The sequence below is a fragment of the Schistocerca gregaria genome, chromosome 1, assembly GCF_023897955.1.
Source record: "Schistocerca gregaria isolate iqSchGreg1 chromosome 1, iqSchGreg1.2, whole genome shotgun sequence".
Classification (NCBI taxonomy): Eukaryota; Metazoa; Arthropoda; class Insecta; order Orthoptera; family Acrididae; genus Schistocerca; species Schistocerca gregaria.
The window spans coordinates 998145176-998162504 of record NC_064920.1 but is presented as its reverse complement, the minus strand read 5'-3'; the positions used below and the strand labels follow the sequence as shown (position 1 = coordinate 998162504).

General features: G+C 39.4%; 1 protein-coding gene across 1 annotated transcript in view; it reads right to left on the bottom strand.

The window, feature by feature from the left end:
• LOC126278504 (phospholipase B1, membrane-associated-like) overlaps nucleotides 1-17329 on the bottom strand; it is a 112625-nt gene that overhangs the window by 33709 nt on the left and 61587 nt on the right. Inside the window, exon 4 of the mRNA XM_049978666.1 lies at nucleotides 16427-16653. Coding sequence (XP_049834623.1) covers nucleotides 16427-16653 — 227 coding nt within the window. The remainder of the gene's footprint in view (nucleotides 1-16426; nucleotides 16654-17329) is intronic.

Here is a 17329-nt window from a genome sequence, read left to right as displayed (position 1 = left end):
CGGAACTTAAAATTTACGCTGTCTTTCGCAAAATAAAAGTTAACGAACAAAAGGATACTCTTTTCTTAACTTGCTGGAACGTAACAGAACAGTTAAATTTTATAAGTTTTACTTCGCTAAAATGTATGCAAGAATACGATCGTAACCCAACTTCATGTTCCTTTCCCAAATTACTGCATGGTCACTGAAGGAATTGTGTATATTTTGTTTTCGACCAAAGCGAATCGTCAGTGGACTTCAGGCCAGGAGGTCATTGTATGGCTTTCGTTGGGCACTAGTTTCTGGTGCTGTGTTTGGAGGATATCTGTGCTATGGGAGATCCGAGTTTTGTTTGATTGAGGTCCATAATGTTATGAAGATTCTTCATTGAATAAAGAACTGGATGAGACCATTTCAGTTTACTTGCTGTGGGGGAGCTTAGTTAAAATGCTGGAGTTATATTACCATTGCTTGTTCGTCATTATTCCGTGAGCAAGAATGGGGCCACATGCTTGCGTGTAGTAAAATGGAGGCTCATAGGTCGCTCCAACTTCGTTGAACGGAAGCTTTCATTTCACTGTACTGTAAATTCAAAGTTGCTACCCTCTCCTGATGTCCTGAAGCATAAAGTAGTTTTGCTGTAATCAAAACCGTAAACTGAGAACGTGATGTTTCGATAGCTTGCCGTTAATATGAATCTAATACTTTTAGGTTTGAGTACCCATCTGTTCTAGATATATATCGGTTATTAAGATACAAGATCAAGGCACAATGCAAGGCAGACATCATATTACAAGTCGTGAGCTGGCCTCAAGACCCATGAGTATAATATATTGACAATCACATACTGCCTTATCGTCATGTGACATTAGTAATATTCAGTTCTTCTTTCCATGCTGTCAAGTTCAGGTGCTCATAACGCAGGTCAACTGGTACTGTTCAGCAATTGCAGTTTATCAAATCTAGTGCAAAGTAATCTCACACACGGTCTTGATCTTATGTATAAATGATATCTATGAATTAAATTTTTGCTCTGATGTTGTACTTCAAGTCAAAAATTATAAAAGTGGGGAGATACCCTCATTGCACAGATGGACGCTAAATTCAAAAACTAAAACATGTTCACTTTCGGAGCACTGTTTATTGAATCATTATTGAGGTACTCAGATACTAACTATGGATGCACATTTCTCTCAGTTATGCTATATTATCAAAGTGCGAATATATGTGATTATTTCTACCAAATTTTACGAGTCATACAGCGTTTCCAAATTATGATCTGGGTATAAGAATTATACTCTTTGCAACACATGATGCATGACTTACTCATCACTACTTATGAGTCTAGTCATTGCTTTTTATCATAACTCAATTTTGTTGACCCATCCAGAATTTTTCATTCCTATGAATTTGCTGGTCATTTACTACCTACAGTTTTTTTCATTTAATGTGTTTCTTATCAAATGTGCCCTTTTTTTCAATGTTGGGTTTCCTGCCAGCACCTTTTTCTGCTATGAATTTTTTCTGATTAATTATCAGATACAAATTCTTAACTGTGATGTTTATTAGTACTTTACGTCTTTCACTGCGTGGTTGTGTTACTTGTGATGAGAACATACAATTTCACATTTACATCTGTGTTTTGAAATGAAATTTACCTTTTATCTGTTCTTTGGGGTGTGAAATTTGTGTAGTTAAATGTGTTGTGTAGATTAAGCACAGATGAAGAGAAGAAATTTCTGTAACTTGTTTAGAAAAAGAGTGCAGACCATATGTAATTATTTATTGCTGTTTTACTGGTGATAAAGCAACTCAAAGTGGGGCTCTTATGGAGTATGGTGGACTTGGGTTGTAATTAAAATTTTGTTCAACTTTATGCTGTGGAGACTTGTTATATATTTTTAAAATACAAGAAAGTTCAGTTTGTAATGCGTAGAAGATTTGTTTGTTTTTCCTTCATGTACCTAGCTGTCTGTGAGGTCTCCTTTCCCAGACTGATGTTGACTAATTATAACCATATGTTTTAGCTGAGCAAAAATTTGGAATTTATTTATTCATTATTCAAGTATTAGTATGAGGAGCCATGTGCAGAACTGTATGGGCGTCATGCAGAAATTAATAGTGTTGTGAGTCAGTGGTGGAATCTTTCTTTAACAATCAGTTTTGTGACTTGAGGTGTAGGTCTGAGAAATCCATCTTCCCCCTCGCTACCCCATGGATTTTCTGTTGAAGGAATTGAGATATATACTCCTTTGAGGAGGCATTTCAAGTTGATTAAGAGATGTTCAAGACATTGAACTTACTGTAGTTTACCTGGATTTATTTACTTGTCGGAGCCTACAATAAGCCAGAGTGAGACAACAAGGGTACATTTTGGGAAACATCAACATAAAGATGATAAATCTTAGGTGATGTAAATTCCTGATTGAGGTATTTTCCATACTGATGCTATACCAGAAAGTGCCAGTTGTTCTCAAGTGACTCAGTTAAGATGTCAGTTAATCAACCAGGAAGTTTTTATGACAGAAAAGTTACTTTAGTGAATTAAGAGGTTAATGGCGTTGTCTTAAGTGATGGAGCATTTGAATCTGGTGTGGTTCTGTCAACTGAATCTACTAGTTATGATACATCAGTAGGTGCCTCTGGAACCTCTGTAGCTTATCCTGTTCGAACTGAATAGCAGAGTAACATCTCAGTTCCTACACTTACGATTGGTCAGTCTGTTTCATAATATTTTGTTGCCATCCATAAGAAAGTTAGAGGCTAATACAAAAAGGCTTGCTGAAAAGCTAGAAGCAAGCAAAAAATGAATTAAAAGCTGATGTGAAGAGACTTAATTAGAGAGCATATATAAGGATAATAATAAGGAACAGGGTGAGAAATCAGGAGAAAAATTAGGAATCAATACAAGGGAATTAACAGAGAAATTAGAAGCTACTGTCATTACTTTGCAGAAACAGGTACGTAGTTCAGGCAAAATATGTGAATCTTGCAGTGAAGATGTTGTAAGGAAATGTAATACACAACCGCACATTTATGGGTACAGTGGCATTCTCATGTCGATGAGAGGATTCCTAATGTTGAAAGTGAGCATGCCACTGTTGGCCGGCCGCAGTGGTCTAGCGGTTCTAGGCGCTCAGGTTCGAATCCTGCCTCGGGCATGGTTGTGCGTGATGTCCTTAGGTAAGTTAGGTTTAAGTAGTTCTAAGTTCTAGGGGACTGATGACCACAGATGTTAAGTCCCATAGTTCTCAGAGCCATTTGAATCATTTTTACCACTGTTGATTATGATCAAAGTAAAATTCAGGAGATTATTAATGAAAAAACTAAATAGCTGCAAGGAGAATTACTAAATTTAAGGAAGGAATGTGTTAAGAATATAACAGGAATGTCCGAGTTTTGAGATGGTACCTACCCAGGAAGTTGTTACTCAAATTCAAGAACAAATTGTATATCATGCTGTATTATTACTGGATTTATAAATGAATTTTCAGGAGTTGAAGGTTAGCTCTGAAAGTCATACATCAGAGAGTAAAGGGCAGATTAAACAAACATTTATGAAAATTGATTATTTAGTACTGCTGTGGTACAAATAGTCGTTAATCTTGAATGTTTTTCCAGAGGTGCTATACTAGTAGGTGTCGGTGTGTCTGAAGAGGTAATGTCCTTGTTAGGGTTTAAAGAATGTCACATGGGAATTAGCATGAGAACAGGTGAGGAATAGAGTGTCTAAGACTGACGAAAAGTTAAGTGAAGTTTGTGTGTATTGTCGCTGTTGTGACACAGGTCATGTACCTGCCGATGATGTGGGTTCAGGTCATGAGGATGACTCAGATACTACATCTCATTATCAGACGAGAAGTGGTCATTTCGATCATGAAAATACACACCGTGAAGCCATTACAAGGGATTACGAACGTTTGTTATCTATTAAAGAGTTTTAGGTTTCAGAAATACACCAAAGAATAATCATACTCATGCTTGGTTTCAGTAGTTTGATTTTTCACTGCCTTCAACATTGCCACTGGTCATAAAATTGAATTTGTGTGTTGTTATTTGGAAAGTGAGTTTGTTGTGCACGTACATGTGTTAATTATGAGTTGTGTGCATATTGGTCTGGGGCACCCCAAGACAGAGTCAAACTTGGTATTTTGATGAGGCAAAATTCCGGTCCTGCTCGATTCTTCAAACATATGTTGTTGAAAAATCAATTCTTGTACAATCGTTAAAGCACTGCTGAGTACAGTCACATTGATCTTATGAAATTCTTTCGCGTTTATATCAAAATAAACTTGTAGGTCACGTTAAGGGTGATTCAGCAGTGCCCAAAGGTTACAAACAGAGTCAGAATGTGATAGTAGTGGTGTAAAGAGTCATGGTAGGAACGACAATTACTTTGATTATCGTGACTGGAGGCCACAAAGAAGCTGGAATTATGATCCTGGATGATTTGATTCATGTCACCTGATATGGACAAGTTATATGGAGGAATCCGGAAGAGGAATCCGAATGGAGTTAAATTAATTTTTTTGTATGAGGCAGATATGTTGGAATAGCAGACGTTTTAGTCATAAATGAGGAAATAGGAGAAATGATCGAGATGGTCACTGAGAAAACAGAGGTTCTGAAACTCACATTGTGGAGGTGCAATCCGCTGATCCAAGGAACAGTGTGTGTAAGTGTGTGTAAAGCCCACAGCCACGTGATAAACAGTTGCTGTCAGCAGCCAATTCAGGTGGTCCATGGGTGACGTCTTTGATAATTGATCAGAATGTCCTGGGTCCTGGATTCGAACTTCAGCTTAAATTTTGAATAAAAATCACTAGCAATGGCGGCTGAAGACTTCTAGCATCAGAAGACTCCCTTGTTCTGCCAAAGGCCTTGCCAAAGAGGACAGAGAAGCGGACAGATGTTCAGGGCACACTCTTTCCTTTGGAACTGCAAACTGCCCCTAAAAGGTGGAAGAATCAGCTACGATTAAAGGCATGAGCCTGCAGAAGGCAGTGGAAACCACTGCATTAAAGACATGTAATGTACGTCGAGAGGGCATCTGGCTTGCTGTCGAAAGCATTGTGATGGTTTCTCCATTGGCAAAAGATTCTGGACTAGTCTTCCATTTCAATCTTCGTGAGGATACCGCTATGGGACGGGTAGGGGATAGACCATGAGAAAAAGATTGACGAAACAACGAAAGGGTAGGATCCTACGAGTGAGGCGTGGAACGAAAGAAGTTTGAGCGTGGCAAGGAAGCCAGAAAATCTGAAAAGGAAATGCTAAGGCTCAGTCTAGATATAGTAAGGGTCACTGAAGTGAAATAGAAAGAAGACAAGAATATATGGTAAGAAGCGTATAGGGCAGAAAATGATGTAACAGCAGTAGAAAGCATTATGAACAGGAATGTAGGATACAGAGTGAATTACAGTGAACAGTTCGGTGATAAGTGTGTTCTCATCGGAATCGACAGCAAACCAATGATGACAACGACAGTTCAGGTGACTGCCAATGTCAAGCACAATATGAAGAGACAGGATTAGTGTATCAGGATACTGAAAGTATAAGTCAGTAAATAAAAGGGACTGAAAATCTAATAGTCGTGGGCGATTGCAGTGCGGTTGTAGGCGGAGGAGTAGAATTAAGGGTTACGGCAGACTATGAGCTTGGCTATAGGAATGAGAGAGGAGAAAGACTGAACAAGTTTCGCAGTAAATTTCAGATAATAACAGAAAATACTCCGTTCAAGAAACACAAGAGGAGGGGGTGTAATTGGAAAGGTCGGGAGTATGGGTGGGCAAAGATTCTGAAGTCAGATGGCAGATTGTAAGGCGCACCTAGTTACGACTGATGAAGAGTAGGCTGAAGTTTAAAAGACTAGTCAGGAAGAATCAGTGCGCAAAGAAGTGGGATATGGAAGGACTAAGGAATGAAGAGATGTAGTTGACGCTCTATAAGGCCTTGGATACGGCATTAACGTATAGCTCAGCTGGAAATTCAGTCGAAAGTGGATGAACATCTCTAAAAAGGTGCAGTTACAGAAGTTGGAAAGGAAAACAGTAGGTACAAGGACAGAAGTGTGAAGAAACAATGGGTAACACAAGAAGTACTTCATCTGTCCCATGAAAGAAGGAAGTACAAAATTGTTCAGGGAAATTCAAGAACACAGAAATGCAAGTCACTTAGGAATGAAATAAATAATAAACGCAGAGGAGATAAGGCCAAATGGCTACATGAAAAATGTGTTGAAATTGAAAAAGAGATGATAGTCCGAAGGACTGGCCCATCAAACATAACAGCCAAAATAACCTTCTGTGAAATTAAAAGCAAGGCCGGTGAAATTAAGAGTGCAATGGAAATTCCGTTGTTGAACGCACAGGAGAGACCGGATTGGTAGAGATAGTATATTGAAGAACTCGCTGAGGGGGAGGATTCGTCTGATGATATGATAAAAGCAGAAACAGGAGTCGGCAGAATAGAGACAGGGATCCAGTATTAGAGTTAGACTTTGAGATTTGCAAGACTTAAGATCAGATAAGACAGTTGGGATTGATAATATTCCATCACAATTTCTGAAATAAAGGCGAGAGAATCCGTCAGACAGGCGAAATACCACTAAAATTTTCGCAAGAAGTCATCAACACAATTCAGATGATAGAAAGAGCCAAAAAATACGATAATTAATTCGCAAACAGATTGATAGGTCACGCATCCAGTTTGCTGACAAGAATGAAATATATAAGAATGGAAAACAAATCTGGGATCTGTTCGATGAGGATCACTTTGGCTGTAGGGAAGGTAAAGGCACCAGAGAAGCAATTACGACATTGCGGTTGATAACGAAATCAAGAGTAAGAAAAAGCAAGACACGTTCATAGGATTTATCGATCTGGAAAAAGCGTTCGACAATGTAAACTTATCCAAGATGTTCAAAATTCTGACAAAAATAGGTGTAAGCTATGGAGAAGGAAGGGTAATATTCAATATGCACAAGAAGCAAGAGGGAATTATGAGACTGGAAGACCCAGAATGAAGTATTAAAAAGGACTGATGAAATTAAGTCGCATAGTGCTCAGAGCTATAATGAAAAGGGTGGAAGATAAGGATGTAGTCTTTCACCCCTACTCTTCAGTCTACACACAGAAGAGGCAATGAAGACGATAAAGGAAAGATTCAGTAATGGAATTAAAATGTAGGGTGAAAAGATTTAAACTATAAGATTTGCTGATGACATTGATAACCCCAGTGAAAGTGAAGGAAAATTATAGGAATGGAATGAAAAGCCTAATCATTAGCCCCAGTGGGAATAGAACATGGATTGACAGTAAATCGAAGAAAGACGAAAGCAATGAGAATAGCGAGAAACTGAACATCAGTATAAGGGATCATGAAGCAGACGAATTTAAGGAATTCTGCTACCCAGGCAGCAAAATAACCCACGATGGCCAGAGAAGGAAGGATATAAAAAGCGGACTAGACTGGCAAAAGGGTTTTTCCGGCTAAGAGAAGTCTGATAGTCCCAGGCACTGGCCTTAATTTGAGGAAGAAATTTCTGAGAATGTACATTTGGAGAACAGTATTGTATGTTAGCGAAACATGAACTGTGCGAGAATCGGAACTGAAGAGAATGGTGCTACAGAAGAATGTTGAGCATCAGGTGGTCTGATACCGTAAGAAATGAAGAAGTGCTCCGCAGACATTCCAAGAAAAGGAATCTTTAGAAAACACTGACAAGGAGAAGGGACAAAAATAAGACATCTGTTAAGATGTCAGAGAGTAACTTCTATTGTACTAGAGGGGGCTGTAGAATGAAACAGCTGTAGAGGAAAACAGAGACCAGATTACGTCCAGCAAATAATTGAAGGTGTACGTTGCAAGTGCTATTCTGGGATGAAACGGTCAGCAGAGATGAGGAATTCTTAGCGGACCGCATCAAGCCAGTCAAAAGATAGATGACTCAAAAAAATCAATAGTTATGAACAAGTGAATATGAGAGGGAACTGCTGCTTAGTGGGATATATGAAAAAGCAAATGGTTTGGTTCACCTTGGGCTTCAGGTTTATTTTAATGGGCTTGTTTTGCCTTGTGTTAGGGATATTGGTGGCCAGGTGTCTGTAATGAGTGATTAGGTATTTTAAAAGAGTAAAGTTGTAGGTTTATGGCCTCTTCTTCAACTAAAGTGGACTATGGTGAAGGGGACAAGTGGTGAAGAGACAATTGGTTGCTGAATTTATTCGCCTAGGTAATAGCTTTCCTGCGAGTTTTGTGACTGTTAAGCTACAATTCTGGTTCAATGTCGATTCAATTGCATTTATCAGAGGTTTTAATAGAATGTTTCAGCAAATTTGAGAAAGAAAGTGACCATCTACGTTGACGAGATATTGATTGCAGTGATCAGTAGGGATGCACATAGGTGGAATAAACATAAGAGGTTTTGGGTGGATTAATGAGTATTTTTCGAGAGATGGTGCTATTATGACTCTGGGAAAATGAGAGTCAGGAAGGCGTCAGTGAGATTTCTGGGACACATTGTGACTGCATTAGGAATTTTATCTGATCCAAAGAAAACTGGGGTGACTGGACTTCTTGTTCCTAAAAACAATTTAAAATGATTTATGCATTCTTGAAAATAACTAACTTTTATAAAAAATATATGAAATTGAATATTTTGACTATGCCATGACTATGTTAATTGACTGATAAGGAAACTACATGTAACTGGGATGCCCAAGCACAGCCAGGATCTGAGGGTGCAAAACAAGCTGTTTTGTATAGTCCCTCTCCTGTAACATTCTAATTTCAGTAAAGGTTTTAGTTTAAGATGAGACAGTTCTAAGATGTAGACATGTACTGGCCTCTTCTAAGCGCTTAGTACTTATGACACGATGAAGAATCACGCCATTATTTTGTGAAGCGAATGTTAACTATTTGGTTTTTGAACTTGAAGCTCTAGCTGTCATTTGAAGTTTTGTAAAATTCAAATGTTTTTTCCTTGGATGGGTAACGAAATTTTATACAGGTCATCGAGCATTGGAATTTTTGATGAGTGCAGAGTTGACTCATGGTCGTTTAGCCAGATGGTCGTTTTATCTCCAACAGTCAAATTTGAGGATTCTGTATGTTCCTGGTGAAGATAACGTCTTTGCTCATTTTGTTTCAAGATTTCATCCATGGTTGAATCATGTGACTGCGGATTGTTTTGGGGAAAATAATTTCAGTGTCATGTATTTGATCATTTCATTACGATGATATTGCTAAGCACCAGGATAAAGATCCATCATGGTATGAGGTAGAGGAGAAGAGGATAAATTTAAACAACATTGACATTAGATAGTTTTATTTGGTAAAAGATGATTTTTCGTCTAGAAAAAGAGGTGGAGATAATTTGCACTGGGACGTTTGCATTCCTGACGAACTAGTTAACAAATTGGTTTGGCCCTCTTTCTTGAGTTATGCACACTTTGAGGCAAGGAAATGTTTTCACAATCTTTATGAGATGTGCTATTTTCTGAATATGGAGAAATGCATCTACAAGGTTTTGGCTCTATGAAAGCATTGTCAAAAGGTAAAACTGCTCACATTGTCCAATCATGCGCCTTCATTTTCGATCATTCCATCGACACTGAGACAACTTGCAGCAGATGATTTTTGGTCCTCTTCCAAGAACTTTGCTGCTGTTTAGTTGACTTCCAAATTTATAGCACTCACACTATTAGGAAGAGCTACTGGTCAGGCAGTTGTACAGACATTTCTAAATCAGTTTCTAAATAAGGTTAGTCATGTTGACAAATTAATATCGGATAATGTTCCACAAGCGTTAATGGTACGTCAGTAGTTTCGGCATGCGCTTTATACAATGGAAGGATAAAGACAATTTACATGTCATAATACCATGCAGCATCCAGTACCTCTGAGTGAGTCGTAAAGTGCTTGGTAAACTGTGTAGACTGTAGTTGTTATAGATCTTGAGATTAATATATGTGTTTGTTTGAAGAAGTCATGAATAAACTGCCAAATGATTTGAAATCTTTGCTACCAGTTTTAGTATTTAACAATCAGCTTCAACGGGCAACATACAGGAAAATTCATCACTGCCAGCTTCCAACGAAGTGAGGCATGGTAATGTAGTGAGATTAGCATTGAGAAGTATCAGGAAGACATCAGGAGACATGCAAAAAAGTCATAAAATAAAAGTTTAGTGAAATCTTTCAGAGCGAGTGAGAGTGTGTTACTGAGATCAAATAAAGAATTGGGCAAAAGGCACTCATTCATGTACAAGTGTTATTGCTGCGTACCTAGGACCATACAGAGTGAAGTGAAGCGTGTTGTCCACCTAAACTCAATGGATGCCTAAAACATCTGGTGGAAGAAGGGTCAAGAAATAAGTAGCTCACACACACACACACACACACACACACACACACACACACACACACACACACGCACGCACACACACACACAGACACACACATGTAGAATGATAATTTGTCTGAAATGAAGTGACTTTGGAATCACGGTTATTGTCATATGAACTGTTGATTAATGCATCTTGATATTTGCAGATCAGTAAATCTATGTTCATGTTTTACATCTGAATAAGTGAAGGAGAAACTGTGGAAAACTTATGGGTGTGGAAGATGGAATTAGGAGGAAGGAAAGGATAAAAAGGAGGTAGAGTAGGATGTTAAGAGGAGAAACTTGGACAAGACCGTGAGGAAATTAAATCGTCATACAAGCTAAAAAAATCACAAATCATTGAGAAAGAAGACACATGAATCTGACCATTATTAAAATGCTAATTTGTTTATCTTTTTTCATATGTTGTTTGGAACATATGTATGTATGTGGCATTTTAAATGATTTTGTATGTAAAGTTTATGTTGTTTCAGTATTGAATGTATTACGAGTTTTGTATTTTTCAGTACTTTATTGCAGACGATATGCTTGTTCCACTTATTAAGGGTTCCAGAAGCGGAGGAGAGTTGCAGGACAGAAAAAAATGATGAAACTAAAAAAATTTTTCAACTCAGTTTTTGTTGCAGAGTCCTGCTGAGAAGAATTTTCTACCTTAACAAAAAGCGAAGAGTCTGTGCTATTCTTGCTAGAAACTTAAACATTTCGTGATTATGTATTGTTTTATTAATACTGTCCAATGTTTCTACAGGCAATAACGGACGCAAGGCACCCAGCAAGGTGGCTTAGTTAAAGAGGCGAGGCTGTATCGGCAATGATTGGCCACGTTTAATCTGCGAGCAGAGGTGGGGACTCGTGCTTGCAAACAGTAAAATCGAAGCTCATAGGATGCTCATACTGATTGGAAGCTGATTATAGCGCTGTACATTATATTTCCGCTGCGTCATGCTGTAAATCAAAGTTGTCACCCTTCCCTGTAGTATTAAATAGTTCTTGCTTCATCCAAAAATGTGAGATGAGACCCTATGTTGCGACTGATTGTCATGAATCTGAATCTTATAGGTTTGTGTAGCCGTGAAAACTTGTAAAATCATGTCCTTATATTCATTTACAATACAATTGTTTATCAATACACTTGTTTCGTATCTATCTCGATATACACCTCATCATTCTCTGATTTTAAGACACAGTATCGTACCACGCTGCACAGCAAGCATCTGTTATATGTTGTGAGTCATCCTCACGATCCATAAAAACTGTGATGCATTTACAGTCACACACATACTGGGTTGCAGCCACGAGACATTAGTAATAAGTAGTTCCTCTTTGCATACTATCAGGTTATAGGTGCTGATAAGGTAGGTGGACACGTTCTATTTCACCGTTGCTGTTATCGGATAACATGCAGCATAATCTTGCACACTACTGTAGTCTTATGTAAAAATGATTTTCATTAATTACATTTTGGTTGAGATAGTTCAAATAGCCTTTAGTATTCAAACAACACCACGGAAGTCCATCTTTCTCAGTTCTGCTGTATTATGAACGTGTGTGTGTGTGTGTGTGTGTGTGTGTGTGTGTGTGTGTGAGTGAGTAAGCGAGTGACTCATTGTATCAAATTTTATGTGTCAGACAGCGTTTTCAGGTCATTTTCTGGCATGAGAGTTCTACTTTTTGTGTATCTTGGAGGTAACAGGTCTCAATTATCACTACGTATGGGTAGTCAGTCATACACGTCTTTCGAATGTATTAACTTACAAATGCTGAAATTTTGAGAGAATTCCATTAGCCTTTCTTACTACTGTTGTTGAGCCCATATACTCCCGCAACTCTCTCTTAATTCATTTTCCAATTACAGCGATTCTTTCACATAATTATTAGATTTTAATTTCCCTTTGCATCCTGAGTTATTCCCACACCTGCAATCTCTTCGTCTTTTGCTTCTCACGTTGGCAATTATGCGTGACGTATTTTTGTGGCGATGGTTAGCTGTCGATTTCAATGAGAATAATACTATTCCTATCACTTAACTCCCTGAACCACACACACTAACTCATTCTCTGCGCTACCCCCCCCCCTTTTCTTATTCGTTACGTACCATACTTTGTGGTAGAGACATGAAAATTTGAAAAGATAAATGCAAAAACTCGGACTGGATATAATGAGGGTTAGTGAAATTAAATGGAAAGAAGACAAGGATTCCTGATCAGACAAATATGGGGTATCATCAACAGCTACAGAAAATGATGTAACGGAGTAGGTTTCGTCATGAATAGCGACTTAGGGCAAAGAGTGAGTTCCTGTAAATAGTTCAATTATATTTATTTTTATGCATTTATTTTACCTGGCAAGATTATAACACTTAAAAAAGTAGTTTAGGTCACAACTATAATGAGGAAAGGAAAAGATAATATTTGAGAATATTGATTGTGTAGCAGTATGTAACAGGAGATGAAAACATTATAGTGGGCGAATGGAATCCTTTACTACGAGTTGAAACAGAAGATAGCGCCAAGAGTAATATGCGTTAGAAAGCAGGAATGAGCAGCTAATTGAATTCAGCAAGCATTTTACCGACTAATAGTAAATATATTATTCAGAAGTTACAAGAAGAGGGGGAATACTTGGAAAAAGCCTGGCGACAAGAGAACATTCCAGCTGGATTACGGCGCTATGACACAGAGACATTCTGGATTGTAGTGTACCCAGGAATAGGTATTGACTGTGATTACAATTTGATAATCGTATGAGAATAAATAGGAAGTATCAACGTGGAAGGAAGTGGGATACTGTATTACTGATATATGATCGGTTTCTTAAGGTTTGTTTGGCTGTAGATATTGCGTTAGTGAATACTTTGTAGGCAGTTCAGTTGATGAGAAATCGATATCTCTAAAAAGGACAATAGGTCAAATTGAGCAGACTTAATAGGTACAAGAAAGATAATGCGAAGAAAGGTTGAATAAAATAATACATAATTCACTTATCTAAGAAAGAAGTACAAAATCGTTCAGGAAAAATAAACGGGAGGGGAAAAATATAAGCAAATTGAGAATAAAATAAGAAGGAAGCACAGCGAAGCTAAGGTAAAACGACTGAAATAAAAATATGAAGATATCGAAAAGGAAACTTTCATCGAAGAACCAAGCCATTGTGCAGAACAGTCAAAACAACGTTCGGTGAAACTGAAACCGAAGCCGTCTAAATTAAGACTAGGTGAACAATTCCACTGTTAAAGGCAGAGGAGAGAGCGAATAGGTGGAAACAATACATGGGAGACACTTGGGAGTGAGAGGAACTGTCTGATGACATGACAGAAGAATAAATGATAGTTGAAAATATAGGTAAGCTAGTACTGGCGATTAAACACGGCAGAATGCATTGACACCTTCAGAATTTCTAAAATCAATGACGAAAGGGTCAACGAAACGACTATTTAAGTCGGTATGTAAACAGACTTGAAACATAGCGCCAGATGATCGTAAATACGAGTATATCATCCACAAGATAGAAAGGGAAGGTAAAAGTTTGATAACTCTTGTACAATCAGTTTATGTGAGTCAGATTTGTGGCAAAATAATATACAGAAAAGTTGAAAAGTAATATGCCACACTAATCGCTTACCCATCTGTTGGTGCTTTTATACCCGCATTGGAGTCTCACTACATTGCATATACGCTGCAACAACGCCTACAAACGGAATCTTATACGAGAGAAGAGGAGCCTCCACACAGAATAGGCGAGGAGAAGAGCTTATAGAAAACTTTGACAAGAAAATGGAACAGGCTGATTGATGTTTTGAGACATCAGTGAGTAACATCCCTCTTACGTAAGAGAGTTCTAGCGGATAAAATCTGTAGGGGAGGACAGATATTGTAACATACTGTCGGAAAAAAGCAACATCCTCAAGAACAGTGTACAGCTTCATCAAAGTGTTATACGTACTGAAGAGTAGTAGTGTTAGTTATTTATCTTTCATGGTCATTCGCGATGAGGCGCAACTGATGGGAATGTCTGTGCATTCTCTGTTTCAACTCTACAGGCAGTAACTGTGATGAGATTAGAAGTGAACTGTGTTTACAACGTTCATTTTAGCGTACAACCATGCCCCAACGACGAGTACATATTACTACTGAATAGCTTCAGGCATTTGAAAGAGGTCGTACTGTGGGCCTGTGGAAAGGTGAATGGTCGTATCGACGGATTGCTGTACATGTTGGGCACAGTGTATCGGTGGTGTGTCACTGCTTTCAACAGTGGTCAGTGGCACAGTCCCACATCTGTAGAACAGGTTCTGCAGTCCGTGTCGTGCAGACAGACGCCAAGATCGGTGCAATGTACGAACAGCGTTAGTCGATAGAACAACATCCAGGGACAAAATCTGCTCACATGTCGCGCCTCCTGTGTCATCATGGACCACTGGAAACTGTTTAATTGCATTAGGACGAAGAACTCATGTGAGTCTGGCCAGGCTATCACAGAACCAACGAAGGAATTGAATGAAGAGTGAAATGGCGCCCTGTTGCCTTCAGTGATGAGAATATTTTCTGTTTGCCGGCCGGGGTGGCCGAGCGGTTCTAGGCGCTACAGTCTGGAACCGCGCGACTGCTACGGTCGCAGGTTCGAATCCTTCCTCGGGCATGGATGTGTGTGATGTCCTTTGGTTAGTTAGGTTTAAGTAGTTCTAATTTCTAGGGGACTGATGACCTCAGTAGTTAAGTCCCATAGTGCTCAGAGCTATTTGAACCAATACATTCTGTTTGTAAGTGAGTGATAGATACATAACGGCGTGGACGTAACGAGCTGCCTATTCCAGAGTACAATGGGCACGACACAAAGGTGTCATGCATAGTCTTCATGGCTGGTGGTGGGAGAGGGTCACCAGTTACGTCTCGCGGTCACTGTTGGTGTTTCTGCGGAGTGAAGTTACCAGTGCCCGGTAGAATGCAAAGGCGCCACTACTACTTTTTCGACAGGAAGGTGATATGCTTTTTCAGCAAGACAATGCACGTCAAAATAGTGCTGCTATGACGCAATTTGCTTTTCGTGGTGTACAACAACCGCCCTGGCCACCAAGGTTAACAGCTGTCTCGCCAATTGAACAGGTATGGGACATTACTTATCCGTTCTCTAGGGCTTGGAAGAACCAGTGCCTCATTGCAACAAAAGACGGGAGATGTGTTGGAGGATCTATCGAAGGGCACCGTTCCGCACCTTCATGATCGTTTACATGGGTTGCTGCCAAAGGGCGATACACTGTAATGATGCGGCCGTTTAGTAACTCTTTACTGTGGTATGTGTTTCTCAGTTGGTCGGAATTTATTATCAGGTACCCCTACAATGATCAACTACCTGTCACTTCACTTGCCAATGAAATGACCTTGGCCTTGAGGCTGTTGCATTTTCTTTTTTCGCTCGCAGTTTGTATGAAACAAATAATTGCGAAGATTCGGTGAAGCTGGCAATTTAGGTGGATAGGCTGGCACAGGAACCTACCCGAAGACTGACGGGTGCAAAAACAATTAATTGTGTCGGCTCTGATCGGTTTGATTTAGGAAACTGAAAGCATAAAGTGCCTTAATGTACTTATGCAGGTAATTTATCAGTGCTAAAACTAAGTTCCCAATTTTTATAGTAACATAAACTGAAACTGGTCTGGCAACGGTAATTCTCAACCTCCGATTCAGTGAGCAGGATCATTTATCGAAGCTGGACACCGACCAGTTGAACAGAAAGTGGAGCAGCTGTTGCACTCTACCGTATTAAAACCTTCCACTCGCATGCATTCTTATCAAACAAGACAGCAAATATGAGTATTTAGGACAGTAAAAGATTCTCATATCAGTCCAATTGATATACTAAAGAGCGCATTCTAAGTGGTAGTATGAGGTCACCATGCAAACCACCAAGGTAGACATAGATCCTAAATCAGTGTCGTGTAGAGGGAAACATAGTGTTTACTAGTATTTATAGAGGGCTGCAGAGACACTCAGTCGTTTCGCTGCGTTGCACAGCAAGTGCCGCGCTGCGGTGTTGGAGGTACCTTCCAGTGTCTGCCCATGTCGACGAACGGGTCCCTGCGCAGCATGAGCACGAGCCGGCGCGCCTGGTGGATCAGCGAGTCGTCCAGGGCGCCGTTCTCGGCCAGGTTGAGCCCCGCCAGCGGGGTGCCAGTCTCGGCCGGCCGCAGCGCGAAGCCCCTCAGACGCGGGTTGAACTCGCGCAGGATGTTGGCCAGCGTCAGGTAGCGCCTCCAAGTGCCGCGACCTCCTGAACATGACAGCAGCAGGTGTCAGAAAAGTGAACAGAAATCTTCTCCCACAAGTATCTACAGATAGAGGCGTATTAAGAATTTTTAGCATCTTGTTGTTGCTTGAGTTATTGAAATAAAAATAGCACAAATCACAATTTATTTACGTTTCTACTGAAGGGTAAAATGTTTCCGCTGTTCGTGACGGAAACGTAATGTCATTACGAAGTAGCTCCATTCACTGGTTCCTCATGTTCTTTGCTATCTCGGACTGGCGTTAATATTATTTTACATTTTAGCGGTTGTCACCTCTAGCAGAACAAAAATTAACTGTGACTCGTACTGTTACGTACTATTTATAAAAGAAAACTGACACGAAAATTACAATGGGCAGCTAAATGAGTACGAGACAGACGGACAAAAAGTAAGTAAGCTATCTAGTATTTCAAAAGTAATTAGTCCATTGAGAGACAAGACAGTCCATCCCTTCATGGAAAAATGTTTACGGTAGCCTGCGGAACCGTCAATGAACCCAGGCATCCATCTCTTCGAAGTAAATCGACAGCCACGCATGTATTTCTACAGGGCCCCAGTAATATGGTAATCGTGTAGGGAGAAATCGGGACTGTATTAAGATATGTAAGCGTTTCCATTGAATCTTAAGGAGAGCAGTCGAAAAAACCTTGGTAACTTAAT